At 38.6% G+C, this 18,121-nt stretch overlaps 1 protein-coding gene across 1 annotated transcript; it reads right to left on the minus strand.

The window, feature by feature from the left end:
* Positions 1 to 435: 435 nt before the first annotated feature.
* LOC132601473 (uncharacterized) lies at positions 436 to 1,601 on the minus strand. The gene is made up of 3 exons (XM_060314554.1): positions 1,129 to 1,601; positions 807 to 1,081; positions 436 to 578 (listed from the first exon to the last, which is right to left on the minus strand). The coding sequence occupies exons 1-3, from the start codon at positions 1,599 to 1,601 to the stop codon at positions 436 to 438; spliced, it is 891 nt and encodes a 296-aa protein (XP_060170537.1).
* Between the last annotated feature and the right edge of the window lie 16,520 nt (positions 1,602 to 18,121).

Raw genomic sequence — 18,121 nt, forward strand, 5'->3', positions numbered from 1 at the left:
TGAGAAGTATGTATAGAAAAATAAAGAAAAGAAAGCAAAACTATCTAAAAAGAATAGGAGGAACAACTAGGACTAATCACTGATATTACTACAACCTGCATCAACTATAAATCAAGAGTCCTTGATTTGTATCCATCTATCATACCTTCAAGTCTCACAGGTGGAATGGATCAAATCTCATGAAGATGACTTCAGGAAATTGTGGTTGTTGAGGAGCTCAATTGTAACATATATCAATACTAATTCTTGACTGTTCTAATTGTGCTTTAAAGATCAGAAACTGGTGCAAATATCTTCATAAAACTTCATTGAATGAGAGATTGTTATGGCTTCCATAGCTAGAAATACTACTGTTTTAAGTAGAATGAACCAGGTTTAATACCACACACTCAAAACAACATTATTTCCAGCTATATACCCTCCATTGATGTATCCTTATGATCTTCTGTTGCTGTTGTTGTTAATATCCTGAATGTTGGCTAATCTAATACTGAGATTTGGCATTTGACTCTTGTCCATATTGATGAGCCTCCTTCCTTGAGATGGTATATCCTGAAAATTATCATATTGAATTGTACCTGCAAAATAAAAAACTAAGTTAGTAAAAACATTTGCCACACTGTTCCCTTCTCTCAATACATGCTCCACAGTGACATCCTTGTCCTTCCTCCACCTTTGAATGCTCCTAACTGTCAAAGATATACTCCAAGGCACTTCCCATATACCATCCAAAATCTTCTACATTTTTATTGACGCTGTTTCTATGATTACTGGCTGCAAATCATGTGAGATACAATACTTAATACCTTCCTCAATGGCCATAGCCTCATTAGCAAGATTTGTTGTATCTTGTAATATCCTTGCCATGGCATGTAGGAAAGCTCCTGAACTGTTTCTCACAAAAAAAGCTGCAGAACTGGGACCTGGATTTCCTCTTGATGCACCATCAGTGTTACATTTGAAGTGTCCATTTCTAGGAAATTTCCACTTCACCTGTTTATAAGTTAAAGGATTTCTGTAATTCTCCAACAACTCAACCACCAAAGGCCACATTTTTGGCATATTCTTCAACCAAGGATACCTGTATTGAGCCAGCATGTAGATATATTTATTGATCACATGAATCACCTTAACATAGAAACTGATCCTCCATGTCTTCTTATGTTCCTACTTTTCCACAACTGACACATCACTAATAGAGGAATGGCCTGATATAAAGCTTTCAATCTAGCCACAGTATTAAAATTCCACCATATCAAAATTGTCTGCTTGATCTGTATGAAAGGGCCCATAATTCCTGCAGCTGTTGAAAAATAGTTCCATATTCTTCTAGCAAATGGCCCTGTAAGGAACACATGATCCATTGTTTCTTGTTGTACATGACAACACAAGCATCTTGAAACTATACTGATATTCATTTTCTGCAGAACTTCATCTATAAGTAACTTCCAAAACCATACTCTCCATAAGAAGATGGAGATTTTGTATGGTAATCCTTTTATCCAAAATTTCTCATAAACTTGTGATCTTTGTTTTCTTTGTCTCAACCTCTCCCATGCACTCTTAACAGTAATTTCCCTGTGCTTGTATGTATCCACCATGGCTTATTTTATTCATCGGATCTCTAAAAATGCCCCAATTCACTTCTAACATGCTCTACCATATCTTCTGAAAATACATCCTGCATTTTGGTATAATTCCAATGACTACTGTCCATCAAGTCTTCTAGATCATCTCCTATCTCATTAGTCTGCTCCTGGTGTGGTAAAAATTCATTTAAAGCTACAAGTTTAGATTAATTGTCAAAACATGTTGAAGAAGATCCATTGCTTGGTTCCCACCAGATACTATGCTCATATCATCCCTTTCTTGTAGCATCAATTTCCAAGTTTGAGAACCTTCTTTCCATTGCACTTCAGTTGGTCTGAATCTCTTGCAGTATTTGTTCCACATAAAGTTATACCATAAGGTACTGCTGGTCCTAAATCTCGACCAAAGCTTTGAAAATAGTGTTTTGGAAATGTCATATAGAGATCTAAATCCTAATACTCCCTCATTCTTTGGGTACTATAACTTCTTCCATGCAGACCACTGTTTACTTCTACCTTCATCTTTTGTTTGTCAGACAAATCTATTGAAAAGCTTGTGAATCTCTTTGATGACACATTTTGGTGGTACCATAGCAAACAACAAGTAGACTGATATACTTTGTAGAACACTGGTGATCAGCACAACCTTTCCACCAAAGGAAAGTAATTTACCTTTCCAAGCCTGCAGTTTATCTCTAACTTTTTTTAGCATAACTTTATAGATCAATTTCTGTGGTCTTGCATGAAAAATAGGAATTCCCAAATATGTGAAAGGGAATTCTCCTTTAGTGAAGCCTGTTATTTGTTGCACCTCTTGAACCAACCAATCAGCCACCTTCTTGTGCATGTAGTAACAGCTCTTGTCAGCATTAATCTTCTGCCCAGATATTCTTTCATACTCATGCAGAATGAACATGATCTTCTGTAATGAAACTTTATCAGTTGAAGCAAATATAATTATATGATCTGCATATGCAAGATGATTCAAATTTATGCTCCACTTTGACATCCCATAACCTATGAAGTTATCATGCTCAAAAAGAGAATTAAGAGCCTTTGATCAAACTTCTGCAGCCAGGATAATAGAGCAGGAGATAGAGGATCTCTCTGCTTGACCCCTCTTGTGGAATGAAAAAATTCAAATGATTGTCCATTAATTAGTATAGAATACCAATTATTGGCAACTAATCTCCAAACCATGTCCACATATATTTCTGCAAATCCCATCCTTCTCAACACTTGCATAAGAAAACTCCAGGACACCCCATCATATGCCTTTGCCATGTCTAGCTTGATGATCACATTAGTCGGTTTTCCTCTCTTTCTTATATCAACAACTAACTCTTGAGTCAGCAGAACATTCTCAATGATATTTCTACCCTTCACAAATCCATATTGGTTTGTCGAAATTAAAGAAGGCAGAAAAACTTCCAGCTTATCGTGCATAAACTTGGATATAACTTTATTAATAAAGTTGCTGAGGCTGATTGGTCTTAGATCAGAAAATGAATTGATAGTAGCCTTCTTTGGTGGGAGGACAAAATTTGTGTGAGTTACTGATTTTGGCAAAGTCTAACCCTCATAAAATCTTTTAATCATTGAGTTAGTGTAGGGTTTTCTTGGAAAAATTGGGGGTTTTGGTAATTAGAGGAATTGAAAACTCATTCATGGTTAGTTAAGTATGAGACTTAGGTTGTTGACCATTGGAGCTTCAAGTAGAAACCCCTCTCTAGGTCAACCTAATGATCTGGGGGATGCTATGAAATCCCCGCCATCTCGCACAAAGCAGTAATCAGGGAAGGGAACATCAGACTCAGCCTACCCTTGTGCAGGTACTCCCGAATCACGTGATAACCCACGTTAATAAGAACGTCCCCCAGAATACAGGCAATCATCAAGGCATAAACGTACATGCAGTCCGTAGTATTACCTATAGGGCATATCCTACGGTTGATGATATACTGCCACCTCTTCGCCTGCGCAGTAAAGTAGGTGTTTTTCATCCCCGTTTCTTCTGAACCCAATTAATCTTATCCCGCTTGCTTTAGGGAATCTGCTTCAAAACCAATCAATGCCCATTCCCACAGACATCTTTCACCTCCATAACTACCATCAGATGGTCACGAAAGTCGTAATTGAGCATTATTCACCTTAGGACCGAACTTCACCACAATACCCCAAATAATAATCTCTGGATCAGGCTCAGTCAACTTCACCCGCTTTAGGTTCGCATACAACTCCCTCATCCATTGCTCGTTAACCTTGCATGGGTCGGGAGCAAAATAGTTCCAACCAATTTTCACGAGGGGCTCATAGAATTAGGGTAGTCGTTCCTGCACTTTGCGTATGTTGATTCTCTCTCGGGTAGGAGTTTTTTGTCCATCATATTCGCAAAGTAACGGCACTTGCTATCATGAGACATGAACACGACGGTGTGATATTTATCCTTATCATCCTCTCCGACATCTTCTTGGACATGGGCAATGTTTTCATTCTCATTTTGACCCATCTTTCACCGATTAGTACCTACATTGATCAAATTCAAGTTAGTCTGACATTTTATTAATGTTTAGCAATTTAATACTTGTCAAACGAGCTAAAGAAACCTGCAAAATAGACCCCCGAAGGCACTGTTGTGATGCTACTATTTTTAGACTTTTTGTGCAGGTCCCGCCCTTGTGATAGAGGTATCACAAAGGTGAGGTTGCTTCTGCATGAACTTGTCTGCATATGCGGATGAGGCACTTCCGGTTGGGTACCGCACCTGCACAACATGATGCGCCGAAAAGGAACCGCGCCTACGGAACGTGTTCGGCAGAAGAAAGATCATTATCAACCTCTGAAACCCAGGAAACTTTTTGATTTCCCCACTGATTTTGGACTCAAAAATTTCCATTTTTACCCCCAAATCTTCGATCATTCAAGCATGCATAGTGATTAAACACAGTGGACTTCGATTTCAAGCAACAAACACCCAAAATCCTAAAAATCCTACCAATAACTACTTTGAACACCCCACCCATTTGTTCTTTAGTTTTCAACCCAATTTCATGTAATTCTTGTACTTTACGAGGTGATGAACATGGTCTTACTATAAATAACACACAAAATTTCAATCTCCTTCCCAAAAACACATAAGCATGAATAAACCCATATTGCAAACCTAAATTCGTCCAAGCATATATGGGAAGTGAAAAACATACCTTGTAATGAAGATCCAGAGGAGGTGAGTGTGTTAAAAAAATTTTCCATTCTTGGAAAACAAATTTGGCAACTTTTGAGTGTTGTGTTTGGAATAGGGTAGAAGTGGGAGAAGGGAAGAGTTTTATGGGGAGTGGGGTGTGTTGAGGGGGTTTAATGTTTGGGAATTGGGGAATGGTTTCCAGGTGGTGGAGGAGTTTGTGGGGGTGTGTAGTGTGGAAGGAACCCTTTATTTTTCCCCTTTTTAAAATGCCAATTTCGCCTAAGGGAAGTGGAGTTTGCGCTTGCGAATCTGCATGTGCGAACAGAGGTACCCCCTCCATGAGAATGTACCTTCCTAGCCAAGCTAATTATTCAGCGGACCTAACCATATTTGGACGTGCCTCGGCGGATTGCTCCCACTTCTGCGGATACTTTCCTTTTAGAGACTGCCACATGTGGATGCTGCACAAAATTACTTCCCAACGAGCATTGATCCACCTAGTTTGACTCGAAACCCACCTCCTCAACTCTTATGTGACCTTGCGAAGCATATCGAACCATCAAAATCCTATCGTGTGTTCCACCAACCAAGTTATAATTTTTGAGACCACAAGGATGGACAAGGTTATAGATAGGATAGTACCGACCCTATTGTCCGTCAAGGCAAGAAACCTTCCAACGACCAGATTTTGGCAGACAAGGATATGCATCAAATTCCATACAAAAATCATTCACCACCTACGCGTTCCACAACAACCAGCATTGAACGATGTATCGTAATTTGGGATGGCATTATTAATGGGGAGAAGATAGTCGTGGATAGTATGATGGAGTCAACAAGGACAGGGAACAACTCGGCACCATTGGGGCAGTCGTGGCGACTCAAGACCGTGACATATTTCCAGATCAATCATTCGTAGTCAAGGAAAAGGTAAAGACCTGTGTCAAGAGAGTGATCGATAGCGTGTTGTACTCATTTCATCATTTGAGTTGGGTTTTCTAATATATTTCATTCGGGGGAACTACGATTTCAGTATGATATTACTCATTCCTATTATTTACATCAAGATACTCCAACATTTTAACGATGTAAGTACCACCCTCTCGTTACCTTCCATTCGAGGACAAACAATTGTTTAATTTGTATCTAATGTAACGACCCATTTGGTTGGTATGAGCATTTCTCTTTTTTCTCCTAAATACCTCTAGTTTGGACTCTTAACAGTATCATTTAAAGCACCGGATTAGTGGGTAGAGGTGACCTATAGGGGAATTCAAAAGAAATAACCGACTTTGGATATTTGGAAATAGGTTCCTCGTACCTGCGTTTGTTGAGCCGCTCCGGCTAGCCAGCGTCTTTGAACTCATCCGTACATGCGAGAAATATGGAGAATTAATGAATCTGCATATGCAGAGGCGAAATCGCGTAGGTGGGCAATGGCTCGCGAAAGCGGAGATCCCTGGTAAGAACATATATTAATTTCCCAATTTCGGGATGGACCTCATTTTCACCACTAAACTTTCTAAAGCTTATTTTAGGGAATTTTTAGAGGATTACTTGGTTGCTTGGTAAGGGTAAGATCTAGACACTATGTTATTACTCCCTTTTAGTTCCTTTATCTTCCTATTAGTTAATTCATGTTTGGGTCTAGGTTTTCGGGAGGAAACTCTTTTGATTCGTAAAACCCTAGGTGGGTAAATTATTTTCTTTAACTAAGATCATGCTTTGTTTTGGAAGGGTACCTTAGTGTTTAGCTTGGAGAAGTTATTTCCAACTCCAATGTCTAATTCAAAAAATGATTTCGCAAATCGGTTAGTGTAGGGTTTTCTTTGAAAAATTTGAGGGTTTTGGTAATTAAAGGAATTTGATGCTCATTCGGTGTTAGTTAAGTAAGAAACTTAGGTTGTTGATAGTTGGAGTTCCAAGTAGACTAGATTTACAAAAAGTTCTGAAGTATCCCTTGTGGACCCGGGGTCGCTTTTTAGCATCGTTGGAGTCCTTTCAGAAGTATGGTAGTTTGAATGTTCGTAGTATCGCTTGCTAATGTAGAATTCTTGCTTGCCTAGACTTTGCTCTTTCGGATGTGTTCGTAAAAGTAGAGAAGCTCAAGATGGATGTTTATGGTTAATATTCGGTAATCGAGGTAGGTTACGGGTTACCTTTGTTAGAATTTTATTAGTGAATCCCATGTGTTGTGTAGTTATTGGTCGGGAAAGCATGATAGGCCTTTGAGCTCGGTTGTGGTGTTAAATCCAGTAGCTTTGTATGATTTCTGATTATTTGGGCTTGTCGCCGTACTTTATGCAATTATTGACATGTGTTGTACTTGATTCTGTGGTTGAGGAGTTTCTTAGAACTTGGCAAACTTGTGGATTAGAAGCTTAAATCTAGGCTATGACTTGATTATGTGGCACATTCTGTGATTCTTAATTGTGTTGATTGTCTTATCAGTTTTACTAGTTAATTTCGGCATTTCATATCCATTAACTAATCTTAAGTAGACAAATGCTTACTACTAGGTGTGTCGTAGTGATGCTACTCTTGCTACATCCTTTTCAGGGCGTAGAGTTGTTTCAAGTAAATGTTCGAAGTATCACGGAAGAATCCAAGGATTTCCATTGAGATGTTCTGGGTTAGCCACTAGCCGGTTCTGCTTCCCGAAGTCTCTTCCTATGTACCCTGTATGTTCTACTCTTATAGACAATGTTTACTATTCGGAGTCTGTATGTCTTTTCAATTCATGTAATTATTTGTAGAAGCTCTAGTATCGCGTAAGATCACATTTTGGGAAATGTATTAGTAAAAGTCTTGTTCGGCTCTTGATTTTTTCACTATGATTAGATTATGCTCCTAATTATCTTATATCCGCACTTGTTTTCTAAAAAAAAAGGTAATTGACTTGGAAAATGGTACGCCTACTATTGGAAATTGTATAGGTGCCACCACGACCCATGATTTGGGTCGTGGCACATTTTCAACCTTAGCTAACTCAGATTTCAATTTCAAATCAGATGAATCAAGTTGTTTAACCTGTTCCTACAGTGATGATTTTTCATTTTCAACATTTTCTTTACTTGCTTCTTTATCAATAACCTCATATTTCGGACTAGTAAAAGCACTGAACAAGTGATCTCCTTTTGAACTTGTGTCATGATATTCACTAATAACGGGGATTAGTAATGAGGTTAGGTTCCTGTTGGACAACATTAAAAGTTTACCTTTTAGGTTTAAAGTGTTTACCTTGGTTTCTTCTTCAATGTCTGAAATTGTGTCTCCGACTGTTCATGAAAGAAGACTGATCAGCTTCATCCTCAGAATCATCACTGGAGCCCCATATAGATTTCATAACCTTGAGGTTCCTTTGATCTTCCTTTCTTAAGCCTTTTCCATTTGCTTCTCCTTTTCAGCTATTTCCCTTCTCTACTCTATCTCCCATGAGGGATAGTGTTTGATCAGGAGATCAGTCTTTTCGCATTTGAAGCTGCCACCATTTTGAGATTTATCACTTCTTCCCTTTCCGTAGGTGTTTCCTTTGCCTGTTTGTCTTCCGTTTTTGAGGAAATTTCTGAAACTTCTTGTGATCAATGCCATGTCCTCCTCATTCATTTCAGAACTATCACTTTCAGTGTCCTTGAGAGCCATCATCCTTTCATCAATTATTTTCTCATTCCTGGAGTTTTCCATGTCCCTTTCATATGTCTTAAAGTTTCCTACCAGTTTATCTAAAGACATGACCCCTATGTCTTTTTCTTCTCTTAGTGCAGTGACTTTCTTCTTAAATGGCTTCGCCATAGTTCTCAAAAGGCTTCGCCATAGTTCTCAAAATTTTCTCTACAAAAATTTCATTGGTAATGTTCTTCTCAAGATAGGTTAATTGGTTTACCAGGGATGTGTATCGAGTGAACATTTGAGAGATTGTCTCTCCTGGCTTCATCCTGAAGTTCTCATAGTCAGTGGAAAGCATAACTTTTCTGAACTTCCTGAATTGACTTTATCCTTCATGAGCATTTACAAGAACATCTTAGATTTTTTTGGCAGTTTTACACCCAGATATTATGTTATACTCATCCGGTCCAGGTCCACATATTAAAGCATTTTTAGTCTTAGCATTTTTCTCAAGGATCTTGTAATCACTTTCTTCATCTTTACTTTTTTCTTTCCTGAATTTTACACCATCAGGGCCCCTCTTAGTAGGATACTTGGGACCATTAGTAAACTTATCCCAAAGCTCATCGTCTTTAGAAAGTAAGTGGTCCTCTATGCGAGCCTTCAACCATGCACAGTGTTTTCCATTGAACATTGCGGGTCTATGAGTTGATTGACCCTGGCCGTGTCCAATTGGTGGTGCTGCATTCATCGTGATCTTCTCTTAAGATGTTAGCCATCTAAGGAGAACACGCTCTGATAGCAATTGTTATATTGCACTACGCGTTGTCTATCCTACCTTATTCTATATTTTTTGCCTAGTAATTGTCTATCCTACCTTATTCTATGCCTATTGCAGACTTCTTTGATATTTTCTTAATCTGTATTGAAGTCTCATGAAAAGACCTGTTCCTTTTACATGTTACAGTCAATTTTGCAGATATCATCCTTCTATCATTAGGCCTCATCCCACCCTTAATTCCAGTAGGCTCAAACACATCTCTACTTGTCCATATTAATAATACATAAGGAGCCCAGTTCCCATTTCTTGTATCACTAGTCTTAGAGGCTTAGTATTCCTATATCTTGATGTGAACTCTTTCTTTTGGCTGAGAGGGTGGGTCATTTCTCTTCTTCTCCTATGAAAAGGCATATAGGGAACCCTGTTCCTGTTTTCTGTTTCATTTGTTTTAAGAGATCTGATATTTTTTTAGGTAGTCTGAGATCCTCTCATTGGGCTGTCAGGAAGAGTCTTATTTCTCATTGTCCATACTGTTGACACATATGGGAACCTGTTTTTTATCCTTGTTCTATTTGGGTTTCCCATTTTGGCTCTTCTATCAGATGCCTTCAGGTTCCTCTTTGTATGACTTATACTCACTGGGCACTTGCTTCTAGAGTATTCGGTTTTACAACAAAGTGAGCACAATTCCCCTGCTGTAGATTCCCTTCTTTCTTGTTCCTTGTAATACCCTAGACCAGTGGTTACATTATGTGTTTGACTCGTAAGATTTGAGAGTATCTATGATGATTGTGTCTAGCGACTGACACTCTCTAGATCTTTTCTCATTCTTTCTAAGTCAAGGTACAATTTTCTGGATTTTTCTCTGCCAGAATACAACTCATTTTTCATCCTTCTGTACTCAGCTTCCATCTCCTGTTGCTCCTCGCTTATTACAAATTTTCCAGTAGTTATCTCTTTTAGCTTCTGGAATTCTGTCCTAAGAGACATGGCCAAGGTATCATGTTGACATACCTGTTATTTTAGTAAGCTTACTTCCTTTTCAGCCTTTGTCTTACTAGCTTATTGCTCAATAGATTCATGCTTCGGGCTTGTGTAATCATTGAGTAACTTGACCTTTTTAGTACTCAACCCTTGATATTCATCGATTAGGGTACTTATTAAGGCAAAAAGTCTTTTCTTGGAGAACATATCACGGTTGCCTTTTAGTTCATGGATTTTTATCTCATAGCAATCATCTGTATCTGATCCTGCATCACCAATTTCTATTAGAGCAATGTTCTTAGCTTCTTTCTCGAAGTCTCCCTCTGGACTCCGCCTCCAGGCATTGTTCATAGCCTTTTTCCATCTTGGACCCCATAGTATATTCTTTGTAGACTTCATATACGATTTCTCACATATGGTGTTTTTCCTATTCTGACCTTCATGTTTGGGACTTCCTCTTTTTGAGTCTCTCTTCTCAGAACCCTTTTCTATTGGGACACTAATATCATACTTGTCTTCAATGGCCTTTTCTTCTTCAAAGGTTATCGTTAGAAGGTCCCAAATTTCTTTGGTGTTTGAGCATCTCGCTATTCTGTTATATTCTTCAGTTCCTAGACTACAGTATAAGATGAACAGCCTTCGCGTTTAGCTCCATCAATCTAAAGTCTTCAGCTAAAAATTCCTCTTCAATTTTTCTTCTCCTTGTCCCATTGGGTCTAGTCGTAGTGGGAACAAGTGGGCATCTTGTAGTTATTAACCAGGGATCATAATCCATGGCCATAGAGTACACCTTCATTTGATACTTGTAGTGTGCGAAGTGCTTTCCATTAAACCATGGGGTTTAATCGATCGACGTCCCTTCACAGAGTTATGTAGGTCGTGCCTCCCTAATCTTGATCTTCTCCAAGGTGTTAACCTTCTGAGCAGATTTGGCTATGATACCACTTAATATGTTGCACGACCTACTTCCTATCCTATGCGTAACCAATTTTTGCCTAAGGATGGAACACGCTACTATACATGTTCTATGCTAGCGTCTTTACGGAATAATAAACTGCAAGTAAGTAAAGGACACATGATATTTACGTGGAAACCACCCTCCTTAAATGTGTTAAATACCACAACCGAAAAACTTGTAGGATTTTCCCAATAACTTCACTACAACAAGAGCCAATTACGAGTTACAAATTACAACCTCCATATTCTAGCCCTTAAACCCCAGCCATTCTACCCAATCTCTAACTAGCAAGCTATCTCGAAGTAGTAAACTTCCTATTTATTCAGTAAAATAGCTCCATCTATCCTTCTCTACGGAACAGGTATGCAACCCCAGATTTTTGAATATGCTAGATATATCTTTTACAGAACAATATTCTAAACTCTCTCTTTATGGGTGCGCAAATATATTCTTGGAAAGACCTGGGTATTTATAACTTTTTAGCTCCGCAGGCCGGTGAACATAAAACCCTTTCTTAGTCAGAAAATGACACGGACGTAGGGTTTAGGTAGTATTTGGATTCTTTCCTTGTTAAGTATGCTTCTAATACGTGTAGAAGGCTTACTAATCCCTACAAATATGGCAAGGAATCTTTCATACTTGATCGCGAAGTTCTTTACATAATTCTACAAATTCTCGTTGTTGTAGGACTTGCCCTAGAACATGTTCACGAACCTGTTTCATCCACCTTGTTTGTCTGCCTCTGAATCTATGCACTGTCTTTGATGGAACATGTTCATGTACCTGTTCCACAAAACTCTTAAATTCTTCACTGCTTCTGAGATATTGGTTGGAACACGCTAACATGCCTGTTTCATATATTTGCGCCGCTCCGTGTCGATCACTGGTCACTTCCCCTCTAATCACTTTAAACTGTTTTTCATATACTATCTCTCCTTCTAGGTCACTCATCTACTACACGTGATGACCTAGGATCATTCCTCTTATGTACTCGATCACTCCTTTGTATAGAATAATTTGCATACTTTTTCAATTTCTTTATTGAACTCTTTCTTTGAGTGAGTCATCATCTCCCCTACTTTGCATGTGCCTCTGCTGTATCTGCTTCAGTGCAATGTAACATGTCCTTCAACCCGTTCTTACCATCCTGTGCTAGCCGCCATTTCAGACCTTTTACAATGTCTGGGACCTTCTGCTTCATCTCACCTATTTTTCTAGCTTTGTTCAATTTCATTTACTATTACCACATGTTTCTAGACCTAGATTTTCGTTGTGCACTCTTTCTTGGAACATTACTATCATTTCTTCATCAGCTTGCATCATGCTTACTTGCTTTATCAATCATCAAAACTTCACACATGGCTCTATGTCAACAGCCATAGTCATTATAGGCATTTTACCCTTTCTTCAAAAATATCCCCCTCTTAATCCCTTTCTGGTGTTAATTGACTTCCTGACAAAGGTGGAGTGGTTCCTGAGATGCCCGTTTGTGTTTTTGGGTCATTGTTGGAAATATTGATTTTGGTTTGGACTTAGTGAAAGACCCAGATTTTTTTTGTTCAGGTGCAATCGCACCCACGGAAAAAGGGCCGCATCTATGAGCCCGCATCTGCGAGGTTTCTCCGCTTCCGTGGAATTTTCATAAGCCTAGTGGATTCCGCATCTGCGGATGATTTCCTTGCAGAAGCGAGGCCGCACCTGCGAGCCTTAGTCTCCTTAGGCTGGATTGCGAAAATCTGAATCATTTAATCCTTGTTTTCCCTAAGTTTGAGCCTCATTCCTTTTTATCACATTTTAGTCCTAGGGACCTTGGTGTAGGGGTATTTTGTAGGGTTTCTCGAGGATGGCCATTGGGGTAAGATTCCCATCTTCATACTACAATTTTATCTTGGATTAGCAGAGAATTTCATATTTGAATCATGTTTGGGATGGGGAAAATTATGACTTATAAATCCTAAGTTGCAAAATGGGGTTTTCTTGCAAATAATAGGTTGTTTGGAATGATTTCCTAGTTTTAGCTTTATAAAGCTTGGGTAAACTATTTCCAACTCAAATTTCGATTTCAAAATGGATTTACAAAACGGAATGATTTATAGGTTTTGTCATAAATGGGGATTTTGATAGAGGAATTGAAGGTTAATTTGGGGTTAGATTCTCTTGAAACTTAGGATTTCGACTATTTAGACATTGGGTAACATATTTCTAACTTCAGTTTCTAATTTTGCCCTTTTTGGCCTGAGATCACTTTTAGGGATGTTTTCGAGTTCGTACTTGTTGTATAGCTTTATGGGCATCCTCAAAACCATAATGTAATATAGAATAATTGTTTGATAGACTTTGCTCATTCAAAGGCAATTCAAAGTAAAGGACTCAAGTTGGATAGTTTGTGGGTGTTGTTCGTCACCAAGGTAGGTTACGGCTTACTTATATTTAGACTCAGATTAGCGAATGTACGTAAATGGTAGTTATTGATGGGGAAAGCGTGATAGGCCTTCGGGCATAGTGGTTGTGATAAACCCACTAGTTTGGTGTGGATTTGTTTTAGGGTTGTGATTATGAATTGTGTTGTTTCTTGACATATCATTTAATTCATGATAGAAAAGGATTGTATGCTGTCTATTTGAGTTGTGTATGGTATTTTTGACATTCATTACTAGCTCTATGATTGAGATGTGGTTGAATTTGATTCCATGCATTTACATATCATCCATCTACATGCATGAATAATTATAGTGGAAACAATGGTATTTATATGTCGGTTCGAGTGGCAATCAGAAATAATGATAATTTGTGTGGGCCCAAGTGGCTATGGAAATAATGATCTTCTGTGCGGGTACATGGACTTCACGAGTCCCCCATGGGTCAAGACTTTGAGGCATTTTCCTTAGCATGTGTGTACGTGATTGGAGAGGAGGCCTGGAGGTCATTGTATAGCATCACATGTCATCTATGTCACGACCCAAACCGACGGGCCATGACCAGTACCCGAGCTGGACACTCGTATACGAACCTACTAGATATACTTAGACTGAAACTAAGGACAGTAAGGAAATTTGTAAATGCAAGCCATAGACTCATAACGTCACATATCAGAACAAACCTGTCTCCTGAGGAGTCACATCTAACCAAAACATAACGAAATATGCAAGCCGATAAGGCTGCCACTATATACAGGAATATCCAAAACGGACTATGACGATATAGCTGACCAAGGCCCATATACAACCCACACATGTCTACAGAACTCTAAGAGTATAATAGTGAAATATGACGGGATAGGGCCCCGCCATACCCCTAGATATGCATAAGTCAAGTCTATATCAAAGGATCTGTACCAAAACGACTCAAGCTCCTGAACAATGGAGCTCTCCAAGCAGCTGAGCAGAAGTCCTAGGCTGTAGGATAACCAAACTGAGTGTTTGTACCTGCGGGCATGAAACGCAACACCCGAAGAAAGGGGGTCAGTACGGAAAATGTACTAAATATGTAAAGCATAAGAACATCACGTACAGATGAATCATGAAAACCAGTATCAATAATTGAATGCATCTGTGGATAACATCTGAGAATATCTTTGTCACTCTATATGACTGATATGACTCTATGGCATATGATAGGCACAGATTATAATATAACTGATAGTGTTGTGGAACGTACAGCCTGATCCATATATAATATAATAATATCAGCAACAAAGTCAACACTCCTCTTTTTGGCTGATTTGTAGCTCAAATTGAAGGCAACGCGATGCACAACGTTTTTCTCTTCATGAGCTTCGGGATTCGAGACTCGGATTTTGATCAAAATGGCTTTCTTAGCCTAGAAGTTCTCTCCCTCTATCTCTAATGTTTTAGAAGCTCCTAGATTAAAATGATCAGCCCTCAAATGAATTTTCCATATATAATAACGTTAATGGGCCTCATGGGCCGAAATATAAATGCTTGGGTCGGGTCTCAACTTGCTGCCCCGCCAGCCCAACTTGCATCATTCATAACTCCTTATTCCGATATCATTTTGACAAGCTGTTTATTGAGTTGGAAACTAGACTCGATGAACTTCATTTTAGGATTTTGAAACACCTTAAAACTCCTCATATACTAGGAGATATGCCTCCAACAATATGGGCTAAAAATCTGGTCCGAGATTTTACTGAAGTTGTTCCGATTCATTTCGTTTAGATTCGTTTAACTTCTAATCCTCTTCCAACCCTCATGTAACCTATTATACATACATATACATACTCATATACATCCCTCACAATCCATGCAAGCGTCTCGAAGGGTCCGGAGAATCACAATAACCTTAAACATAACTAGAGAACTCACAAAGCTTCGACGAAACTCCAATCGCAAAAGTATATTCATATCTTTTGTCCATCTTCTATATCATTACTAATAATCTCAAATACTTTAAAAGGGCACTCAAATTACCTCATATACGTACTCATAACACGATTTCAAATCATTTAGGTTACCATGTCACCTCAAGATACTTAAGGCAACCATATATAAAACGATATTCTTACTAACTCGCTTAAATTTCCTTGAACTTTCTTAACTCATTGATTCTTGTCATAAGTCAAGTAGCACGGAATCTTATGGGGTGTAACAATATACATTGCATTTCTTATCATTGCATGGCCATTTCCTCATTGACTTCTTGATTGATGATTTATTTGAGTTGATTTCTTGCTTGTAAAGTATTTGCTTAGAAACTTGACGGACTCGAGGACTAAAGACTTCCACCTAGGCTATTACTTGGGATTAATGAGATCTATGGTGGAATGAGCATTTAATACTTTCCAGCACTAGAGGTCTTTCCAGTAAAAGGAGCTCGTGTACCACAGTTCGAGCCTCGTAAAGACTAAAACCTCATTCGGCAGAACATAGTAGAGGTGCGATAGCGCAGAGATAAGTTTCTCTCATTTATCTCTCAAACTCGGATTTATCTTACTTAACTTATTTAACCTTGGGTTAATTTACTTCTCCTAGAGGGAAGAAATTTTTTTGAACCCTTGGTTTCAGTCTGAGGTTTAAGTCCAATGAGAATAATATTCTACGACTAGCAATTCATTTTTTTATTACAATGAGTCTTACTTGAATACGCTTAGTGACTGTATTGACTGGTTATCTAGTTTCGTGTTGACTTCTTTCCTTTTTATGTGTTATCTAATAGTTGCCGGCCTATGATGCGTACGGGTACAAGTGTTGTGCTCATGCTACTCTTGCTGCACTCCTTATGGGGTATAGTGTTGATTTAGGTTCTTGTCCGAGACCTCGTGACTGGTCCCGAGGACATCATCGGAGATTCTTAGGTGAGCTAGCAGTCAGACCCGCAGCACTGGATTTCCTCCTATATTCTATGTCTAAGTCTTCTCCCTCAGACAGGATTTATTTCCAGTATTTGGGGAATTGTAACTTCAAGTTGCATGTAATGTATTTCATATTAGAAGCTCTTGTACACGTTAAGACAAGGTTTTGGGAATTGTAAACATAAAATTATTCTTTTCGCATCTGTTATATTAATATGACTACTACTTAGTGTTTTCAATAAACTTTAATTCCACACTTACATGAAAAAGATCTGATAATTTGGGGGATGGTTCGCCTAGGGGGGGGGGGGGGATAGTGTAGGTGCCATCCTGACAAGTGAATTGGGTCGTGACATGATAGAATTAGGGCTCTAGGTTCACCGGTCGCATGAGTACAACAGTAATTTCTAGTAGAGTCTTGCTGAAAGGTACGTAGATGTCCGTACCCATCCTCGAGAGGCTATATGTTACACCTCACACTTTCATAGCATGAGCACGCCACGTATTTCACCGTATTAATGGAATATCGGAGACATCCCGTGAAGTTTGAAAGGTACAAGCCATGGGAAGTACGCAACAATAAAGTAAAGGATGAATTATGATCTCGTAAGTCGTAACCGGGAAAGGAAACCTTCGAACCAAAGGACATGACCCTTATCAAGTATAATTAATGATAAATATCATGTATGGAAGGTTTCGGAAGATTCTGAGATCAAGCAAATCGAAGAAAATAAGTTTGTCAAAAATTTGTAAATATTTGGACAGAAATTTCGGGTCAAATTCAGAGAGGTATATCTCCTGGTATATCAGGAGTTTTGAGGTGTTTCAAGAGCCTAAAATGAATTTCGTCGAGGGTAGTTTCCAACACAATAAAACGTTCGTCAATACGACATCAGAGTAGGGAGTTATGGGTGATTTAAAACGGACTGCCAGAAACTTACGAACCTACGCAGAAATTCTAGAAACTACTTAAAAAGCCCACAAATTTCTGCCCATCAGCCCAAACCGAATTGGACCACTATATATACCCCCTTAAGTCACCTAAATCACCTCATTTTGCACCATTTCTCAACTCCACACTTCTCTAGAAGCTCCCACAACATTCATCCAATATTCTTACACCAAGATATAGTAAATTTAGGAGTTCCTACATAAAATTAAGCTCTGGTTTGTAAGATTAACAACGAATCTCGACGAATCAAAGAAAGGCAACGACTTTCGGGCTCATATTCACCCAAACCGAACCTTCGAGACCCTATGAGCTCTCTCAAACACTCCAAACCATTCCAAATCAAATCAAGAGAAGATCAAGCCATAAAATCCTTAACTAGTTCATGGAAGGAGCTTGTTCGTACTTCTAATTGCAGTTGTGGTGGATAATATTTAGGGTGAATTTTGTAAGGTGAATTTATTCAAGTTATAAGGTATTTTTTTCATCTTGAGTTTGATATTAAGTTGTTTCTTTGAGGCTTTTAATGGTTTAATGAAAGGGAAAACATCGAATAATAGATATGTTGATGTTGTTGGCTTATGGACTGATTTTCGAAGGATGTTTCGGACGTATTTTTATTTTTTTCTCATGTAGTATCTTGATTACGTTATGGTTGATGGTGTTAATGATGGTTGGGAGTTGTTTTGGAATTTGGAGGAAGTAGATAATACAGGGGAGATGCTGCTCGAATTTCGGCAAATTTTAAGAGGATTTAAT

This window comes from Lycium barbarum, chromosome 7 (genome assembly GCF_019175385.1).
Source record: "Lycium barbarum isolate Lr01 chromosome 7, ASM1917538v2, whole genome shotgun sequence".
Classification (NCBI taxonomy): Eukaryota; Viridiplantae; Streptophyta; class Magnoliopsida; order Solanales; family Solanaceae; genus Lycium; species Lycium barbarum.

Coding starts and splice junctions, on each gene's coding strand:
- LOC132601473 (XM_060314554.1), bottom strand. CDS start 1,601: ATGGTGGATACATACAAGCACAGGGAAATTACTGTTAAGAGTGCATGG. Junction 1,082..1,128: donor GGATCAGTTTCTATGTTAAG/GTGATTCATGTG, acceptor GGCTCAATACAG/GTATCCTTGGTTGAAGAATA. Junction 579..806: donor GGCTATGGCCATTGAGGAAG/GTATTAAGTATT, acceptor TTTATTTTGCAG/GTACAATTCAATATGATAAT.